Source organism: Bos taurus, chromosome 1, assembly GCF_002263795.3.
Source record: "Bos taurus isolate L1 Dominette 01449 registration number 42190680 breed Hereford chromosome 1, ARS-UCD2.0, whole genome shotgun sequence".
In the NCBI taxonomy this organism is placed as follows: Eukaryota; Metazoa; Chordata; class Mammalia; order Artiodactyla; family Bovidae; genus Bos; species Bos taurus.
This window is the reverse complement of record NC_037328.1, coordinates 146009190-146026572: the sequence shown is the minus strand read 5'-3', so window position 1 is coordinate 146026572 and position 17383 is coordinate 146009190. Positions and strand designations below refer to the sequence as shown.

The following is a 17383-nucleotide window of genomic DNA, read 5'->3' as shown; positions in this document are numbered from 1 at the left end:
GAGGCACGGGGCGCAACTCAGGGGACCGGAAGATGCCGAGCAGCAGCCATGGGACACCGCTCACGCAGGAAGGAGAACAAGCAGGACTGGGCACCAGCAGGTGTGACCCCGCTCTTGGGGCCATGTGCTAGCCTTCCACAGGCCCACACAGCTCCAGGGGACCCTGGGCCGGACCCTGAGCCTCAGGCCCTCAAGGCAGGACACGTGGACTTGCCTCCTCAGCTTGACGCAGGACCCACCCTTTCCCGGGCTCCGTGTCCAGGGCCAGTCATGCATCTGCTCTCCTGGGCCCCAGTCCATGCCCAGGATGACCACAGCTTCTCCATCCCCATGGCCCCCAGGGACCCTATGCTGCTGCCTGGGCAGACCCTCTCCTGACACACAGGGCCTGCTCCTCAACCCCAGGGAAGGGCCTCCAGCGCCCCCGCTACAGAGTCAACAGCCATCGTGTGTAGTGCCGGTGGCTCTCGTGGGATGCGGTCATGGCCCAGAACACCCCTGCAGGCTGGCCGCCACAGCAGCACTTAAGGACATACCTTGGCCGGGCTCCTCCGAAGGCCCTGTGGGCAGCTCTCCTTCCAACGCTTCCTGCTGGGCATCCTGGGAGGACGTCCCCGCTGCTAGTTGGCACTGGTGATTTTCTTCTAACCGTGTGCGCAAACCCAGGCTCTCCTTTGGGGAAATCACAGAGGAAACCTTGTAAAGAGCCTCTCAGCCTGGTTCCCTGACCCTGCCTCCCACAGAGTCCCCCATGGAACCCGCCTTCCCAAACCTCACACGTCCACACTGCCTACTGCCCCCACGTCCCACTCCCAGAAGGGAGGCAGGCATATCCCCTGGAGTCAGCTGTGGGCTCAGGGCCTCCCTGCACCCACACCCACTGGAACCCAGGGCCCACCCTCCACGTCCCGGGGTCAGACCTGCTGGGCCAGCTGTACGGCCAAGGCCCTCGGCTGAAGGGTTCCCACTCCGCCCCGGGTCCCCTCACTCCCTGCTCCACGCTTCCCATCCAGAGCCCATGTTGGGCCACTCCTCTCAATGATGCTCCTGGACACAGAGTCCCGAGCGTCCTTATGTGAGGATGGGAGGGAGGGCAGAGGGGCCCGAGGCTGGGTCAGCCCTTCCTGCTCCCTCCAAGAGGCAACCTGTCACTCATCTCCCTCAGAATCAACAGAGGGTCCCATCAGCCTAAACACCCAGCTCTCAATAAGTCAAATCATCCTTTAATCAAGACTGAAGTCCTCGTATGGTCACTGGAGAAAACAACCTGACTGATGGACGGAATCAAGTGCCCCCCTCACTCAGAGCACAGTGGGTCAGGCTTCTGAGTGGAAGAGCAGACCCAGCAAGTCGGGTGAGAGAGACTCACCGTTCAGGGAAAGAGAAGGAGCCAGACATCACCCCCGCCGAGCAATGGCCAGTGGCAGACGACAAAACAAAAACAAAACACAGCAGAGTGGGGGCAGGGAGCCGAGAGCAAGGGCTGCCAGCTTTGGAGAAACCAGCAGAAACACGGCAGCGACACCCAAACACGTAAAAAGACATCCTGGCTCAGCGACAAACCAGGAGTCGCAGCCAGAGATTTACTGGCCAGGGTCAGCGCTGGCCAGAGGGGCGTGAGGGGCCCCACACCCAGCTAGGGGCAGTTCCACCAGGCACCCTCAGTCCACATAATACATCAACACGTCAAATACACACCAGGCACAGGCATCCACCATGCACACAAGCCCACACGCAGGACTCCTGCTCAAACACACATACGCTCAATGTTTTTACATTCCCTCAGATGATGAGACACAATTTATAAACCTATGAGAAGAAACAGGGACAGAGGTGACCGGTGAGCCAGCGGTGAGCAACTGCTGGAGAGCGCAGGCACACAGAAGGCTCAGAGGAGCATGTGTGAGCTGCCCACACACCCGGGAGGCCAGGCAGGGGGCGCAGGGGGCACAGAGGTAACTGCAAGACCCCCAGGGGCTACAGATTACGGAGGCTGGCAAGAGGTGGGGACCCCACTGTGTCCCTCACCTCACGGAGCCCAGCAGAAGACTGGTAGAGACCAATGGCCCTGGGAGAGAAGGCTGCACCCACCCCCACCACCCCAGTCTTCAGCCCCCAAGACCCCCCAGTGCTTCACGCCTCCTGGGATGGCACAGCCTCGGGACACCAACCAACGCACAGACCACCATCATCCCACATAATACAGAGACCCAGATGGATGGACACAGAGCAGAAACCTCTCAACACTAACCGTCAGAGAAAGTCACTGTTAGAGAAAGACCAAAAGCACTCCATCCCTGACACTGAGCAGAGAACATAGAATAGAACACAGAGCAAAAAAGCAAAGCCCTTAGAAATTAAAAATGATTGGCACTTCCCTGGGGGTCCAGAAGTTTCAGATGCAGGGGGCGTGGGTCCAATTCCTGGTCAGGGAACTAAGATCCCACATGTCCTGTGGCATGGCCAAAAAATGCCAACATAAGAAAACTTTTAAATGACAATGGAGATAAGAAACTCAACCTCACAATTAGAGGAGTGAAGATCTCCTACCCTCAAAGAGGCCTAAACAAATGTCAGACGAGAAACGAGGACTGAAGGACACCAGTGGTCTCCCTCTGGAGGCCCAGTGTGACACTTGCTCTCGGGAGTCTCAGAAAACTAAGTGCACTGAAGAACTGGCATCCGAACAGCTCAGCAGCAGCTCAAGACATCTATCTTGCTTCTCTCACTGCGCACTGAACCCAGGGACAGTAAGGCGTGATGGTGGAAGCTGGAAGAACACCCGAGGAGTTGTAGGAACTGCAGACACATTTATTATCTCCTGACTGGCACAGCAGCTGTAGCAGCAGATACACTGTATTCTCCCATGGTTGACCCAGCAGACATAGCCGTAATGCAGCCTCAAGGGCTTTTCAGGTGGAGAATATTTATGCTTACAGAGCAAAAGTAGCCCATGGCCAAGGGGGTTCATCGAGATGCGCAGTGCTATAAGTGATCTCAGCTGTTACATAAACGTGTATTTACACAACACGGGGTGAGAGCAAGAAGCCATGGGCCAAGAGAGCCTGGCCGCGCCATCCTGGCTAATCTGCTCTTTCCCTACAGTGTCCCAGACTGAAGAGAGTCAAGGCCCTACCTTTCCCTAGGATGAAAAACGGACCCAGACCCAGACCAAGTGCCATCACAGGACTCTGAGGAGCATGGAAGGCTAAGAGCTGCCAGAGGCTCCCTGGGTTGAAATGGTGTGGGTTGCTGTTTCCATCTCCATGGGATCTTTCCCACCCAGGAATTGAAACCAGGTCTCCTGCATTGCGGGCAGATTATTTACTGACTGAGGTATGAGGGAATCCCTAATGAATGTTGGGGTATGTGTGGCTTTTCGAATTAGTGATTTTGTTTTCTTTGGGTAAATACTCAGGAGTGGAACCGCTGTATCTATTTTTAATTTTTTGAGGAACCTCCTTCAAGTCAGGCTGACAGCACAGCCTTGCCCAGCGCTGGGGCTGGGAGGAGAAAGAATACACTCACACCCTGGAGCTCTTTGTCCAAACAGGTGCACAAGGCTTCCAGCATTACAGATAGCCCAGTGAGCCCCACTGCCAGAGGACAGAGAGGCCAGAGACGAACGGCACGGAGGCCACTGGGAACACGCCCAGCATGCACACACCCAGCGCCTCCCTCTCAGCGCAGGTCGCCAGCACGCATGAGGCAGGCAGTCGGGGAGCTTGTGGAGAGTGTGGGACCTGAGCAGGACCCAAGCTGCCATCCACCCGACTGCGAGTCTTGCTCCAGACCAGCCAGGGGGTCGTTTTAAACAAGCAGACACAGTCAGCCTGTGGAGATGCCAGAGACACAAGCACAAGCCTCCCTCCACTCACCAGTGTCACGGAAGAAAGCTTCAGTGAAAAGGATGGAAATCCAGACTTGAGAACATAAAGACAGCCCATTTCCCAACTAAAGATTAATGAAATACAGCCTTCTCGTGATATACTGAGATGCTCATATACCTCAATAGCACACACACACAAAAACTGATTAAAAAGCAGGCTGCTGCTGCTGCTGCTAAGTCGCTTCAGTCATGTCCAACTCTGTGCGACCCCATAGATGGCAGCCCACGAGGCTCCCCCGTCCCTGGGATTCTCCAGGCAAGAACACTGGAGTGGGTTAGACCTGCAAACATTTCTGCAGACATTTCTACAAAGAAGAAACCCAGACGGCCAACAGTTTCGTGAAAAGACACTCCACATCACGAATCGTCAGAGAATATAAATCAAAACCACAGTGAGGTATCAGCTCACACGGGTTAGAGCAGCTACTGCTAAAAAAACAAATAACAAATGTCATCCAGGGTGTGGAGAAAAGGGAATGCTTGTGCACTGTTGGTGGGAAAGTAAACTGGTACAGCCACTGTGGAAAACAGGAAGGAGGTTCCTCAAAAAATTAAAAATAGATACAGCAATTCCACTCCTGAGTATTTACCCAAAGAAAATGAAAACACTAATTCGAAAAGCCACACACCCCAACATTCATCAGGGATTCCCTCATACTTCAGTCAGTAGAGAATCTACCTGCAATGCAGGAGACCTTGGTTTTGATTCCTGGGTGGGAAAGATCCCATGGAGATGGAAATGGCAACCCACGCCTGGGAGAATCCCATGGACAGAGAAGCCTGGTAGGTTACAGTCCACGCGGTCGCAAGAGTTGGACCCGACTTAGCGACTAAACCAGCACCGCCACCATTCACAGCAGCACTATTTACAACAGTCAGGACGTGGAAGCAGCCCGAGTGTCCATTTGCAGACAGACAGACAGATGAAGATGTGGCACCTACACACGTATAGACCTACCCACACGGGAACTACTACTCGGCCACAGAAGAGGAGAGCCTGCCTCCTCCTGCAGCCTGGAGAGCAGGAGAGCCTGGTTCTCCTCCACAGAAGAGGAGAACCTGCGACAACACGGCCGCTCCCTGAGAGTGCCACACCAGGTGGGGTCAGTCAGACTGAGACAGAAGTGCTGCATGGGCTCACTTCCGTCTGGAATCTAAAAACCCACCTCTGGGAGAAGAGACTGGGGGTTGCCAGAGGTGGTAGAGGGGTTGTGGGCGAAGTGGGTGAAGGGGTCAAACTTCTAGTCAGAGGATAAGAGTCCCAGGTGCCTGCACAGCACAGGGTACAGTCAACAAGGCTGCACTGCCTGCAGGCACCAAAGAGAGGCATCTTACAAGTTCTCATCGGGGTACAGTCAACAACACCATACCATCTGTCTACAGGTGCTAAGAAAGGAGATCTTAAAATTTATCATTGAGGTACAATCAACAATACTGTATGTCTATCCACAGGCGCTGAGAGAGATCTTACAAGTTCTCATCAGGGTACAGTCAACAACACTATGTCTGTCTACAGGCACTGAGAGAGATCTTACAAGTTCTCATCGGGGTACAGTCAACAACACTGTACTGTCTGTCTATAGGCACTGAGAGAGATCTTATAAGTTCTCATCAGGGTACAGTCAACAACACTATGTCTATCTACAGGCACTAAGAGAGGAGAGCTTACAAGTTCTCATCAGGGTACAGTCAACAACACTGTACTGTCTACAAGTACTGAGAGAGGAGAGCTTACAAGTTCTCATCGGGGTACGATCAACAACACTGTACTGTCTGTCCACAGGCACTGAGAGAGGAGATCTTATAAGTTCTCATTGGAGTACAGTCAACAACAGCATACTGTCTATCTACAGGCACTGAGAGAAGAGATCTTACAAGTTGTCATTAGAGAACAGTCAATAACGGCATACTGTCTATCTACAGACACTGAGAGAGGAGATCTTACAAGTTCTCAAGGGGTACAGTCAACAACACTGAACTGTCTGTCTACAGGCACTGAGAGAAGAGACCTTACAAGTTCTCATAGGGGTACAGTCAACAATACTGTACTGTCTGTCTACAGGTGCTGAGAGAGGAGATCTTACAAGTTCTCACTGGAGTATAGTCAACAACACTGTACCGTCTGTCTACGGGCACTGAAAGAGATCTTACAAGTTCTCATCAGGGTGCAGTCAACAACATTGTACTGTCTGTCTACAGGCACTGAGAGAGGAGATCTTACAAGTTCTCATAGGGGTATAGTCAACTGTATGTCTGTACATAGACACTGTATGTCTATCTATAGGCACTGAGAGAGGGATCTTACAAGTTCTCATTAAAAGAAAAATGCTCTGACTCTGTGGAGGTGCAGGTTCACCAAACTGACCAAGGAGACCCATCATATCACACCCAGGCATCCGGTCATGACACCAACACTGGACACTCAGGTCCCGTCAGTCACACCTCAAGACACAACAAAGCCGGCCCATCACCTCAAGCTGCTCCCGCTGAAGGCTGAGTCCATTAAGATGGTCTCTTTCTTCTTCTGATGTCTCTTCCAAACAGGCACTGGGTCAATTCAGAGAAAAGCTGTGTTGTAAGAGCCTGACGTGGCACCTTGCCACTGAATCCCACTGTCCCTGGGACCCCACTTCTGTGCCAATCTGCAGGGCAATGTCCACCCACTTTGGCCAGATGTCACCAACCACACCCACATGCAGGTCAGACCAGCGTCAGCTTCAACATCACCATGCCAAGACCCAAACATCAGTGTGTTCTCCTGGGCTGAGCTGGGCTGGAAGCCACTCACCTGGTTCCCATGGCCTCCAGCAGGGAGTCATCCCTTCCCTCCTGCAGGCGCCGCTGCAACAGGGTCAGGTCCTCCTGGTAGCTCTGCTCAGCCTCCCTCAGCTTCTCTTCGAAATAGAGCCTCAGCTGCTCCAGTTCGGACTCGTGCCGGCTCCTCTCCTGCTGCTGCTGCTGCTCCAAGTCTCTCTTCAGGAGCTCCAGCTCCTCCACATGAGATGCCCGGGCCAGGAGCTGCTCACGCAACTCTTTATGGGTGGACACAAGCGAGCATCTCAGACACGGCACTCAGGGAAATGAGACACTGAAGACCCCATAGTGAAGGGCCAGAGCAGAAGTGTAAAGCGGGGGCCCCATCCCACCCCAAAACCTGTGAATGGACAAAGGCCCCCAGGGCTTGTGCTACGAGCACAGGGCCTGGAGCAGGAAGACTACCAGGGAGACCACCCAGGCAGCCTCAGCAAACCCCAGTGCCCCTCAAGGGCAGAGGGCTTTCTCAGGCTGGCTCCCCAAGCCACGGGGGCTCTGAAGACAGAGGAGGGGCCGCCTCTGGGCCACCAGCCAGCAGGAGATGGGACCTCGGTCCCACAGCACTGGATTCTGTCAACGGGAAGTCAGGTCATGGCAGAGCCCAGAACCTTGACCTCAGCTGTGGATGACCCTGGGCAGAAACAGCCACGCCAGCTCAGATTTCCATGCTAATAAATGTGGGTGGTTTTAAGCTGCTGAGATGGTGGTGTTTTGTTTACAGCAAAAGAACAGTAATACAGACCATAAACAACTGTCACCACCACCACTATTCTGATTAAGAGGTGCTGCCAGCTGGCCCACCGCAGCCAGTGAGCAGCTTTCAAATAATGGGGAAGGAGACAGTCACTGTCCCAAATCTACATCCCCCACGAGGGCCGTAGCCACACAGGGGAGGCCGCAGAGGCAGCACTCAGGCTGTGACCCCTGTGTGAAAGCACGTCTGAAGCCCAGCCTCCAGTCAGTCCACCAGCTCTGCCTGGAGCCGCCCTCTCCCAGGGACCACAGGGCGGGTACAGGGCACATGGAGCCTATGCACCCCACAGCCATCAGGAGTGATCTCGGGTCCTTTCTCCTAACTCTGTCCTTTGTTCCCAACAACACAACAGGGCAGATCCTACTGTTTGAGGCCTGTGTGCAGAGCAGCAGACAAGCCCACACCTCCTGGCCCTGTGCTCTTGACTGGGTCTTGTGTCCTCAGTAAACGTGGCATCACCCTCCAAAATCAGAGCTCAGAGCCACAGGAGCCCGACAACACTTGCCACAGGAGAGCCTGCAGGCCCAGGAGGTGATACGCAGCAAGGCACAGCTGTGCCCCGAGTTCCCGCGTGAGAACAGCGTTCCCACAGTGCTTAACCAAGCCTCAGCAGGAGCCCAGGCTCATGTGTGAACAGTGCGTGTCGGCTTCCAGAATCATCGCTAGCTCGCCTATGGTGAAGCCCAGGGGCCGCCACAGCTCCACACAGTGACCCCACAGACCTCAAAACACACACAGGTTTACAAGACCACTTTTTGGGGCTTGCAAAACTGTTAACTTCTTTTGGGGTTTGCAAAACTGTTAACTTCTTTTGGGGTTTCAGAAGTTCAAACTGCAGCTTTCCCTTCCGGGGACCTGAACTGGGAAGACAAGGTGCTCACCACTCAGCTCCTGCCTGCTGGACCTCGCGGACTCCAGCTGGGCCCCCAGGCACTGGATCTCCTCCCGGGACTGAGCCTGCAGCTCCTCATAGGATGCACGCAGCCTCTCCAGCTGGAAAGCAGGCACAGTGTGGGTGCCAGGTTGCGGCCCTGGCACCAGGTGAGAACATGCAGCTGCCTCAGCCCAAGCCCACCCCATCCCCCAATCGGCAGCCCCGAGACCATCCAGAGGAATCCATGGCGGCCATGGTCTCACATGTGGATGCCTCTCAGGCTGTGGCCTCGTTCCCTGAAGAGACCTGCCCCCTACTTTGTCAAGGAGGGTGGAGGAACCCCTCCCACTGGCCCCCTTCCCCGTCTATGACCTTGGTCCCTTACCCCCATGCAGCCTGTTTGGTTTTCTCCAAGTTGCCTGGTCAACCTCCCTGGGAAGCATCTCCTCTTTCAGAGTAAACAGAGCTTGCACACTGGGTGTGTACCACGTGCCAGCCAACCCTGCACCGCTGGAGCTGAGGTGCACCACCCGCCCTCCTGGGGGCCTGGGTTGGAGTGGCTGCCAGGCTCCCCAAGTCACCAGGGTGGGGCCAAGCCTCCAAGGGAGTGAGGGTCATGCAGGCCTGCAGGTGCCCACTGCCTATGAAATGGGCCCTTCCTTTTTCAAGGCACAGGACAGAAGATGCCCCTCTGGCTGCCTGTCTCCAGGATGGGGGGCTGCCGCAGGCCCCGCCCGGCCAGGCTGCCCTCTGTCTGGAGGAGAGACAGGAGCCAGCACAGCAGGGCCAGATCCGGCTCCTCCTGGGCTCCATGACTCTCCTCCCTGCAAACCCATGCACCAGCCTCAGCTAACTCCTGCCAGTCTCCCAGTCACTTCCTGATTTCCTGAATCAATGCATGGGGCACTGCTTGGCTCTTGGTCTTCGTGACAAAGGCCCTTCAGGCCCTTGAGTGAGATATGTCCACATCACCCACATTTTGGTATGTAGAGTCGCATTGGAATAAAGTTCTGAAGATGTGAGCAGCAGAACCTTGCACCCTTGATGGCTGGAGCCTTCTCCAAGGGTAGGACTAGACAACATCATTAAGTCACAGTCACAGACTTTACCTCCTGATGTGGCTACCTACTGCCTCTAGCAAATACTGAGAGTCCCTTTAAATTAGGGCTTAGAGTATGGAGGTCCCTCAAAAAACTAAAAACAAAACTGCCATATGACCCAGCAACTCTTGGGTATACACCCGAAATAATGGAAAAACTAATTTAAAAAGATATACGCATCCCGAAGCAATCTAAGTATCCACTGACAAATGGATAAAAAAGACATGGACACATATATAATGGAGTGCTGCCTGCATGCGCAGTCGCTCAGTCACGTCTGACTCTTGTGACTCCATGGACTGCAGCCCACCAGGCTCATTCTCCAGGCAAGAATACTGGAGTGGATTGCCATTTCTTCCTCCAGGGGATCTTCCTGACCCAGAGGTTGAACCTGTATCTCCTAGGTCTCCTTCATTGGCCAGCGGGTTCCTTACCACTGAGCCATGTGGGAATCCCATAATGGAACACGGCTGCCGGCACAGCCATAAAAAAAAAAAAAAAATACTGCAATCCACAGAAACATGGATGGACTGGAGAATATTACACCAAGTGAAACAAGCCAGAAGAAGAAAGACAAATACTGTATGTTATCAGTAACGTGTGCAATCTAAAAAATAAAACAAATATATGTACAAAAAGACTCACAGTTATAAAGAACGAACTATGATCATCAATGAGGAGAGGGGAAGGGGAGAGAGGCAAGTTAGGGGAGGGGATTAAGAGGTACAAACTATTAAGTATAATTAGGTATAAAATCAACTATATTGTATAACACCGAGAATACAATGTTTTATAATAGCTATAAATAAAATATAATCTTTAAAAATTGGGAATCACTATGTTGTACGTCTAAAACTCACACAATATTGTAAATCACCTAAACCTCGATTTAAAAGTAAAAAAACATGTAACACAAATTAGGGCTTAAGTTTTGGCTGATGACAGAGCGTGAATCCAATCCAAGGTCTCCTCAACTCCCTCCTGCACTGACAATTCAAATAAAGAAGCAGGTGCCTACCTCAAGCTGGTTCTCCTTTTCCTTCTTTCGGAATTTCCGCTCCAGCTCCTCCAAGTACTGGCAGTGCTCCAGCTGCAGGTCTGCGCGCAGCTTGCTCAGGGAGGCCTCGTGTTGCGCCTCCTGCGTCTGAAGGGAACCTGCCAACGGGCCGGGGCCTCAGTTTGTGATGGCACAGTGTCCTCCACCTGCAGCAACAGCTGTACGCACCGCGTGTCCCCAGGCTCCCTGCAGACCCTGTTTTCTCAAGACTCTGTTCTTAGGACTCCACTCTCCTCTAGGACAGAGGGAGGCAAGGGGGAAGGGGAAGGCACAGGCCAGCAGACAGTGCCTACTGCGAGTGGGTGTCACCGTCTAACAGAAAGTGAACAACTGCATATTACTTGTTTGGTAGCAAAACAAACATGTTCCAGTAGTAGAACACGTAAAAACTGTCTCTGAAACAAAGGATTCTGGAAATTTCAGGGAACCCGAGAGGCCTGAGACCCATGAGGCAGGACCACACTGGCTGTGTTCTGCTGGTCCCTCATATGGCAGTCTCTCTAGATGACACAGGAAAACCAGCCCCTCCAAACTTGCTCATTTTACTTAAAGACTCACATTCAGCTTGATTTTTGGCTTGAAAAACCTTTTCAAATTCAGCTTTCTGTTGTGCCAATTCTTTCTTAAACTGGTTTTGTAAATTCTCCAGTTCTGACCGATGCTTTTCCAATAATTCTTGGCGTAGGTTTTCTAAACACGAGTCTCTCTCGGATTCCCAGTCTTGCTTCAGAATCTAATTTAAATGAGAAAGAGGAAATGATAGCCAACAGTTGATTACTGAGGTAAAACTATTTCAACCTCGCATTCAAAACCCAGTCATCCCTGCTCAGACAAGACTGTGAGTACAGCATGCGGCTTGAGACGTCCAGTCAGACAGGAACAGCAGCAGGCAAACATCCCAGGACATGAGGGCCTGGACCGCCGCCAGAAACAGAAGTGGCCTCAGAGCAGAAGCACAGGAACTCAGCTGACAAGCCAGGCATCTGTCACCCACACAGACCCAGGCACTACAGCAATGCCACCCAGCTCTACAGGGCCAGACTCTGCCCAAGCGCCCCGAGCTGGACAGCTGGGACTGAGGGTGCCCTGAGCTGAGGCCTGAGGCTGTCCTCCACTTGCCACCTGTCCAGAGTGGCCAGGACACAGTCCCCACCACCACCCGCTTCCACTGCCATCACCAGCGCCAAGAACTCTTCTACAAAGGGGGACTTGAAAAAGGGATGGGTCACAAGAGTCAAAAGTTTGCTGAGGGACTTCCTCAGAAAAGAGCTAATCCTGTTACACCCTAAATCAGAACTCTTACCCCCAAAAGGGGGCATGGAGTGGGAGCAGCAGGACAAGCAGAGCACCAGCTGGCGTGCTCAGCGCTGTCAGCACACTGGCTTCCGCCTTCACCCTCAGGGACGCTCGTCCCGTATCTCCACCCCACCACAGCTTCCTAAGTGGTGTCCGTGTCTCCTGTCCCTGAGGACCGAGGTCTGTGTCCCGAGCACAGCCAGGGCCAGGCCGCAGGGCTGCTCAGAAGCCAGACGGGAGGGAAGAGCCTCCCATCACATCAGGCCACACAAAAGACACGAGCAGTTGCTGAGGAATCCACGCTGGGCAGAGAGAGCAGTGCGCCACACTGCCCTGGCGACTCCAGCTATGACTGCATTGTGAGAATCGAGTGCGAGACCCCGGGGGGTGAGGGAAATACCACCTACACAGAATGACATTTTCCCATCCTATGTACCTCCATCATCTGGGCGTTTTTTTCTATTTCTGATTGTAGCTTCTCCTTCAGCTCAGCTGCAAGACAAACAAACATGACAAGTGGCTCGGATCACCGAGGCTCAGACTTCCCCACAGTCTGGTTCCCCAGAGAGGACAAGGCTCCAGCACCACAGGCCACTCCACAGGACACTCGCCAGCACTGACAGGACAGGACAGGATGCACCTGAGAGAATCGAGATGGTGAAGATGGCCACTCTGATTAGCAATCACTCTCGTGCCCAACAGAGCACAGGAGACGTCCAGCCAGAGCAACAGTCTAGGAGGGTCATGTGAGGCTGGCTCTGGGCCTCGCAGATCACTGAGCCCACCTCATCCTTCTGCTAGTAGAACCTCGGCCAGTCGGCCCTGCACCGGACCCCACGCACACCCAGGGCCTGGAGTCCAAGGATCCTGCAGGGCCAGCTTCCAGGCTGGGTGCTGGACAGTAAGTAAAGGGAGACAGGTAAAGACGTTTCAGGTCCCAACAGCTGTCCACCAGGAGGGAAAAAGCACTAGAAAAGAGGTGCCAGGCGCCAGGGGCAGAGGAGAAGGTGAACTGGGCCAGGGGAGCAGCAGCAGGTGACAGCCAGCACCACCAGGTGCTGGGAGGGCGGCCCAGCAAGCCCGGGATCCATGCAGAGATCCAGCCACCACCCTGCAAGGGCAGGTTCCACCAGGTCCATGGGGGCCCTGCCCGTGGCAGAGTCCAGGGAGTGGAGGGCAGATGGGCCTCTCTGGGGACTGTTCCCAGGGGTGCTGGTAGAGGAAACAGCATCAAAACAGGCCTAGGACAAGCATATTTCATATTTTTAAAACTTAACAAAAGCAGGGGAGGACATGGAATAATCTCCTTGTGTTTGCCTGAATCTCCATGAAGATGCGTCAGAGGACTGAGGAGGATGCTTCTGGGGGGTAGCGGGGGGGGAAGGAAAGGAAGACTCTGCAACCCAAGGTGGGTCAGAGAAAACAGCCCAGGGACTCTTCTGGGGGAAAAACGTTCTGAGCAGAAAAAACAAGAAAAGCCACCAAAGTGCTGCCTTGAAACAGTTTTAAACAGGTGAGTTATATGGTACATAAATTACAGCTCAATAAAACTATTACATAAAATTGATTTTTACAAAAATACCAACAAAAAATGTACCAAGAAACATAAAAAATGACAACATAAAAGTTCACTTTAAGGCCAGAGAACTGCAAGATTGAAAGGCGCCTGAGGTGCCACCAGCAGTGAGACGGCCTTTGAGCACAGTGAGGAGCCAGGGGTGGGGTATGGGTGGGCGGAGGGGTCTGGGGCAGTGCTGGGGTCCAGTAGGGGATAGAGGTCCAGGTTGGGGGTCTAAGGCAGGGATGCAGGTCTGGGGTAGCGATGGGGGTCTGGGGTGTGGGTCTGAGGTGAGAATGGGGGTCTAAGATAAGGGTCTGGGGAGGGGATGGGGGTCTGGAGTGGGGATTGGTGTCTGGGGCAGGGATAGGGATCTAGGGCGGGAGTCTGGGGTGGGGATGGGGGTCTGGAGTGGGGATGGAGGTCTGGAGTGGGGGTCTGAGATGGGTGTCTAGGGCAGGGATGGGGGACTGGGATGGGGATCTGGGATGGGGGTGGGGGTCTGGTGTGGGGGTCTGAGATGGGTGTCCAGAGCGGAGATAGGGGTCTGGAGTGGGGGACTGGGATGAAGGTCTGGGATGATGATGGGGGACTGGGATGGGGGTCTAGGATGGGAATGGGGGTCTGGGGTGGCCACAAACTGTGGCCAGAGACAGAAAGTGAAGAAGAGACAAAGAAACTCACAGCTCTCAAGCCAGGATCTTCTGTCGACACCCCCAGGTTGTCGGCCAGCCCCATGCACAGCCACCGTGCATACCTGCCTCCTCGCGGACCAGCTCCAGCTCCCGGCGTGCCCGGCTCTGCAGCAGGGCCCGCTCCTGTGCGTGCCGCCCAGTGAGCTCAGCATGCAGCTCGGCCAGTGCCGCCTCTTTCTCGCGCTGCAGGTGTGCCTGCGTCCGCTCCAGCCGTGCCGCGTGCATGTCACTCAGGCTCAGGCGAAGCACCTCCAGCTCCAGCTCCTGGAGGACAGTGAGGTTAGCTGCGTGCCGCCATGAAAGACAACGTCATGCCACCCACGTGAGGCATGCAGTGTCGTCAAGCCATAAGGACGGATGGTAGGATGGTGGCCCAGGGGCTGGGGAGATGCCATCAACGAACATGGTTTCAGGTTGATGAGATAAGAGCTGTGGAGACAGATGGTGCTGAAGGATGCACAACACTGTGAATGAACAAACACCACTGAATTGTGCACCCAAAAATCATTAAGATGATAAATCTTATGAGTGTTTTACTAGGTTGGTACAAACGTAATTGAGGTTTTTGCATTATTGAAATTTGCTGTCTGATATTGGTACAAATGTGGTTACTTTATACATCATTTTGATAAGTATTTCTTGCTTAATTTTTTTCTGCTAATGACTTATTACTTTAAACTAGGGAAATGATGTTAGACAAAAAAACAAATTCAAGCAATTTTCTTATTTGAGTTCAAAATGGGTCATAAAGCAGTGGAGACAACTCACAGCATCAACAACGCATTTGGCCCAAGAACTGCTAACGAACGTACAGTGCCAAGGAAGTTCAAGAAGTTTTGCAAAGGAGACGAGAGCCTTGAAGACGAACAGCACGGTGGCTGGCCATTGGAAGTTGACAACAACCAATTCAGAGCAACCATCAAAGCTGATCCTCTTACAACTACACTAGAAGTTGCTGAAGAATCTGTCGACCATTTACAGTCTTGGCATTTGAAGCAAACTGGAAAGGTAAAAAAGCTCAATAAATGAGTACTTCATGAGCTGACCAAAAATCAAAAATATCATTGGTTTGAATTATCATCTTCTCTTATTCTATGCAACAACAAACCATTTCTCGATCGGATTGTGATGTGTGACAAAAAGTGGATTTTATATGACGACCAAGGACAACCAGCTCACTGGCTGAACCAAGAAGAAGCTCCAAAGCACTTCCCAAACCCAAACTTGCAAAAAAAAAAAAAAGTCATGGTCACTTTTTGGTAGTCTGCTGAAGGTCTCACCCACTATGGCTTTCTGAATCACAGCAAAACCATTATTATATCTGAGAAGTACGCTTAGCAAGTCAATGAGATGCACCAAAAACTACAAGGCCTGTAGCCGGCAGTGGTCAACAAAATGGCCCCAATTCTTTTCCACAACAACGCGTGATCAACTCTTCAAAAGTTGAATGAATCGGGCTAAGATGTTGATTCAGCCACCATATTCACCTGACCTCTCTCGAGAAGACTATCAGTTCTTCAAGCATCTCAACAACTTTTTGCAGAGAAAATGCTTCCATAACCAGCAGGAGGCAGAAAATGCTTTCCAAAGGTTCACTGAATCCTGAAGCATGGATTTTTACATTATAGGAATGAGCAATCTTTTTTCTCATTGGCAAAAATGTGCTAATTATAGCAGTTCCTACTTTGATTAATAAAGACATGTTTGAGCCTAGTTGTAATGATTTAAAACTCATAGCCTGAAACCACAATCGCTTTTGTACCAACCTAATACAATTTTTAAAAAGACCATGACAAAAATAGAGGTTGAGGGAAGTAAAAACAGAGTTTAAATAATTACGCAAGAGGAAAGTGAATGTGATTAAACTTATACTTAGATAAATTAAGTATATAGACTGTATTTCATAACCTCACCATTAAAAGAACAGAAACTGTGTGCTATTACTTCAAAATGCATAAAAGGATAATTTCTTTGTAAATCCCATGATAAATTATAATTCAAAGAAGGCAAAACAGGTGAAAAGAAAGGAACAAAACAGGCAAGACAAACAGAAAACCCAAATTAAATGTCTGGTGTTAAGTACAGGCACAGCAGTGATGACATTAAATACAAGGGAATTCACTGCCAAATAAGAAGACAGATCGTCAGGCTCAGTTAAAAATCAACCCTATGCTATTCACCAGACATACATCTTAAACTGACGTCTGCAGAGATGCTAAAGGTGAAGGAGAAAAGAGACCAGGTCCATTTACACAGAGTTCCACGGCAGAATCAGCAAGTGAGTGCTCACTTGGGGTGGACAGTAGGGATCAGAGCCAGCACTGTCCTACCTCTGACCAGCAGAGGGGTCACCTGCGGTGCGTGGTGTACTCATCTGTTGGGCTATATGTAAGTTCTGTGTACTTTTCCACAAAGATGCTATAAGTCACAGCTTAAACAAGTATGAAATGTGTATTTAAGACTGGGTCTTACAGACTCCATCAGAGACCATTTTTCCAAGCCCTATGATCTAGATTTCTCCTGCAATAATGCAGATTAAAAACCAAACTTGCTCACTGCTACAAGTAGTGTGAACTGAGTCCAGCTAGAATTGAGTGTCTAAAATATCATTATTTTGTATTAACTTCTAATGGAGTATAATCTATAAAACTACTGAATCACCATGCTTTACACCTGAAACTAACATAATGTAAAACAACTATACTTCAATTAAAAAAAAAAAAAAACAGATAGACAACTCTTTGATATTGGTCAATATCTAATCATTTTTCTTGCAATTGATTTGAAAAAGGAATCAATTCAATATCCATCGAAGTCACACTGACCACTCTGGGAGGAGCTGGGACAGTAACACTGACCCCTAGCCTGCATGCCAGCCCCTGCAGCGTCTGGGGTGTGGGCCAGGCCTGGGAAGCACATTGACCAATGACAGAAACCTGCAGGGCAGAAAGGCGGTTTCCCCGCTCCACACCCACCAGCGAAGTGAGGAGGGCGTGAAGAGAGGCCTTGCATGCAGGGAGCTCTGCCTCCAGTTCCCACGCATGGGAGGAGACAAGGACACGCCTTAACAGGGAACCCAGGGAAAGCTCACCTTCGTCATGACCCCGGGCTGCTCTGCACAGTGGCCATCCAGCTTCGGCGGCGTCCTCTCTCTGCTGGGCTCCTGCAGCTGGCGGGGAAGGGCCAGGAGGGGAGTCCACAGCGGCACCTGGGCGGCCCTGGCCCCTCTGCCCCCGATCCCTCCACCTCTGCCCCACTCTAGGCCTGCCAGGTCCATCTACAATCTCCTCCTAAACCAGTCTCAACTCTAAACATTTTTTGTAACTTGTTTCCCTCATGATGGTGC

The 17383-nt window shown here is 51.9% G+C and overlaps 1 protein-coding gene and 1 pseudogene across 12 annotated transcripts in view; one reads left to right on the top strand and one right to left on the bottom strand.

Annotated features, from left to right (window-relative positions):
- The window catches only part of PCNT (pericentrin), a 104476-nt gene that overhangs the window by 79660 nt on the left and 7433 nt on the right, over window positions 1–17383 (bottom strand). For all 12 annotated transcript variants that reach the window (XM_015474068.3, XM_059890185.1, XM_059890208.1 and 9 more), the window contains exons 3-11: window positions 17129–17206; window positions 14100–14301; window positions 12221–12276; window positions 11047–11221; window positions 10450–10586; window positions 8339–8450; window positions 6678–6921; window positions 6361–6436; window positions 537–672 (exon numbers count right to left, since the gene is read on the bottom strand). In XM_015474068.3, the coding sequence (XP_015329554.2) occupies window positions 537–672; window positions 6361–6436; window positions 6678–6921; window positions 8339–8450; window positions 10450–10586; window positions 11047–11221; window positions 12221–12276; window positions 14100–14301; window positions 17129–17206 (1216 nt within the window). The remainder of the gene's footprint in view (window positions 1–536; window positions 673–6360; window positions 6437–6677; window positions 6922–8338; window positions 8451–10449; window positions 10587–11046; window positions 11222–12220; window positions 12277–14099; window positions 14302–17128; window positions 17207–17383) is intronic.
- Window positions 14611–15730, top strand: LOC132346252 (histone-lysine N-methyltransferase SETMAR-like; annotated as a pseudogene).